Consider the following 3610-nt stretch of genomic DNA (forward strand, 5'->3'; position numbering starts at 1 on the left):
TGTTTTGTCTGAAACCTGTTAAAATCCCTATAGAACCTCAGAAAAGAGTTGACAACAAGAAAGCCAATAGAAGGTCAACAGATGCAACTTTTCCTGACCTGTGTGGATCACCGTGCGAAGCTCTGACAAAGCCTGAGAACATTTTGGCCAGCCGTTCATCATGGTGTTTTGTACCGCACCCTGGCCAACAACAGCTTGTATGTTAAAGTTTTCAGATGTCGCAAAGTGCAACTTTTAGTGCTTATCTGATTTGGTCATCCACAGTCTATGACACCTATCTGTTTTTTTTTAGCTCAACTATGTTCTGGACATCAGCAGACCCAAAGATGAGCTGATTGTTGAAACGTCTTCTGGATGCCTCATGCGGTCAGATTTTTGGACACTGGGTTTAAACAAAGAAATGGAATCGACTGTAAGTATTTTTGTTTTCTACGAATATGAAAAAATAAAGTGTACATTCATTGTTATCATGATTTTTTCTGTTTCAGATTGGAAATGGCTGTTTTGAGCTTATCACTAAAATTGTTCAGTCAAAGGTACTGTATGTTGTATATGATGATTGTCAAGCTATAATTTAAAGAGTTGTTGTTTTAAATGTTTTTTTTTTTACATTCTAGGGGATAAGCATTTACATAGAAAATCTGTATGTCACCCGGACTTGGCTTGCACCCTATGGCTGTGATCCATTGCAGTCCTTTCCTGTAAGTGTACCGTCCTTTAAAGAAACAAGCAAGTAATCAAAATGATTTTTTTTATAACTTTGGTGCGAGTTCACATACAGGATACTTAAAAATACAATTCTGTTTCAGACTGATGCTCAGAGGATGGACATCATAGTTCTCCCTCTCTGGACACCTGGTCATTTCCAGTTGTGTGTAAGTCTTGTTTTTTGACACATACAAACTGTTAGAATTTTGCTATGTGTCTGAGATGTATTCAAGCTTTTATGACGCAGTTTCAAAAGTCTTTGATTGTGATCGCTTGCAATGACATTGTTTTCAGGTTTGAAGTCATGGCTAACTGTCTTTTAGGTACTGAAGCCACCTAAAAGAGAAATCCTCTTTCTTGACCCATTATACACCAAGGCAGGATTTGGTGGCCAACAATATGTTTCACTTTTGAGGTCACATTTTTATAAGCATTTTTGGTTTGTTCCGGAGTTTTCAGGAACCTGTTCAGTGTTCCAGCTTAAGTGCATCCCAGATCATGTTCTGCTGATCTTGAGTGTTCACACATACAGTACACTCGCATGCTTTTTTTTATAAACTATATCAGCAAGTTTCTGTGTGGAGTTTGCATGTTCTCCCCGTGTTTGCGTGGGTTCCCTCCGGGTACTCCGGCTTCCTCCCACCGTCCAAAGACATGCAGCTTGTGGGGATAGGTTAATTGGATAATCCAAATTGCCACTAGGTGTCACTGTGTGAATGAATGTGAGTGCGAATGGTTGTCTGTCCCTGTGTGTTGGCCCTGCGACAGACTGGCGACCTGTCCAGTCTGTCGCCCTATGACAGCTGGGATAGGCTCCAGCGCCCCCCGCGACCCTGAAAAGGATAAGCGGAAATGAATGGATGGATGGATATATCAGCATGATGCTTCAACATTTTATTCTATTTCTCATCTTCAAATTATGATCAAGTCAGTGATGCTGTCTTTAGATGAGTTTCAGACATAAATAGGGTCTTCAAATGTTCTAGTTTAACATAAAACACCATTAAAAATTAGTTTGTAAAATATGCCAACCTTAACTTAAAGCTGTTAATGCTTTATTTTGACCAACTGTGAGCATGTGACTGTACTTTTTCATTTTGTTATGCTGTTTTGTTGAGGTCGTGTTCCTGAGGCCTGTAGTTACAGTTGGTGCTATTAGCAATAAACATTTCACACCCATCATGATGACATCTGTTAACTTGTGAATGTAACTGTCTTTAAAAAAAAAGGAATCTTGCAGTGAAGATCATTCCCAGGCAGTGGTCAGAAAAAAAGAGCTTTGACTTGAAGGTATGTGCTAGTTTAAGTGAATGGTGAATAATATGAATTACACTAGTCTTCTTTTAAGGGATTTTATTAACGAGCCTTTATTTTCAATGTAATACAGGGTTTTCCAAGCCAAGACTATGGAGTTGACTGTGGGATCTTCATGCTGATGGTAATTTTTCTCTTCTCTTCTTGAGATTCATACAGAAGCTAATTTAAGCTTCTAAAAAAATGACATTTTTATTTTTTCTTCCAAATAGTCTGCTCTGTACGTGGCACTGGATGCTTCATTTGACTATACTATAGTAAGTATTCTATTTACTTTCACAGCAATGGAGTCTTGAATCTTTTGAAAGTTGTTAAACATGTTTCATATTAATATTTTACAGTCAGACATGCCCTACTTGCGTAAATGGTGGTGCTTGCTGTTGATGGAGAACTTTGATCTCAGGAGGTATTTATATTTTGACTTCTGTTCTATGTCGTGTCAAAGTTTACACACCTTAACAATATCAACATTTTCTGTTAAGCTCTGGCAAGCTATTTGCACACTGGAGAGAGGAAGCCAAAGCAGTGCTTGAAGGACAACACGTGCCCATTTTCAGACTGAAAAAACGCAAGTTCCAGGAAGTCAGTCAGGTCAGTATTCACTTTAAACAGTAGTGTAATTACATGTTTAGTGACATTTGAATAACTGTTAAAAAACTGTTCTGCAACAGAGAAATAACTATGTTTTCATCCCCATTTGCCTGACACAGGAGCCAGCAGTTGTTGAAGATCTGCGTCCTGCTGTGCAGTGGGTTGTCCAAAATAAGGCACTTTTCCGTGGACAATGTAAATGTAACAGCATTTTCATTTTTTTTAAACTTGTAATTTCAAAATAAAAAGCTTATTGTTCATATTAACAGTAAAGAATTGTAATCAATAATATTTTTTATACATTTTAAACATTAACACTCTGGGCTCTATCCTGGCCATTTGTGGACACTTCACTTATTCTTTTTTTTGACTACTGCACTGCAGTGGACCAAAAGAATGACACGGGTTTGATCTTAAGGATCTAATAGTTGTGTGTGTTGTGCATGACATTGCCACACAAATATGTATTTGCAAGATAGAGTAGAATAAATTATGACGCATGAAATATTACATAGGCTGCAGTGAATTTCTGTTGATACAGACTATTGAGCTTTGAGTTTCCCAGTCAAACTTAACTTTGAAGCACATGCTAAAAACACTTTTACTCTTGTACATTTCATAACAAGACACCATAGCCAAAATATTAACAAAATATATATTATTAAAAAATTCAAAGCTGCAGCACATACAGCAACAAACACCGTTAGTAAATGTGTCCTGGATTTTATGCAGGTGCAGAAAGTGCTGCTGCTGTAAGTAAGCCTAACAGCTTCCAGATCACTTATTCTTCTGGAAAGATGGTAGGAAGGGCATCACTGCTGATTTCTACAGTCTCCCAGCTCTTGGAATACAATCCCTTTGTACCATGAAACCACTTCGCAGTACTAGGAGTCCACTAAAACCTATAAAGAGAGTGATCCCGGAAGAAATGGGGCACACACTAGTGACCTCAACAATTGCAAGACAGCCTTTTCCCCGATGCTCAGATGGGGAAAAA

General features: G+C 38.1%; 1 protein-coding gene across 1 annotated transcript; it reads left to right on the forward strand.

Annotated features, from left to right (window-relative positions):
* Window positions 1-3162, forward strand: LOC113017887 (uncharacterized). The gene is made up of 10 exons (XM_080307844.1): window positions 1-197; window positions 293-701; window positions 810-875; window positions 1938-1998; window positions 2096-2146; window positions 2235-2279; window positions 2364-2428; window positions 2505-2613; window positions 2733-2808; window positions 3155-3162. The coding sequence occupies exons 5-10, from the start codon at window positions 2138-2140 to the stop codon at window positions 3160-3162; spliced, it is 312 nt and encodes a 103-aa protein (XP_080163970.1). The 5' UTR covers window positions 1-197; window positions 293-701; window positions 810-875; window positions 1938-1998; window positions 2096-2137.
* The last annotated feature ends 448 nt before the right edge of the window (window positions 3163-3610 follow it).

This window comes from Astatotilapia calliptera, chromosome 11 (assembly GCF_964374335.1).
Source record: "Astatotilapia calliptera chromosome 11, fAstCal68.1, whole genome shotgun sequence".
NCBI lineage: Eukaryota > Metazoa > Chordata > Actinopteri > Cichliformes > Cichlidae > Astatotilapia > Astatotilapia calliptera.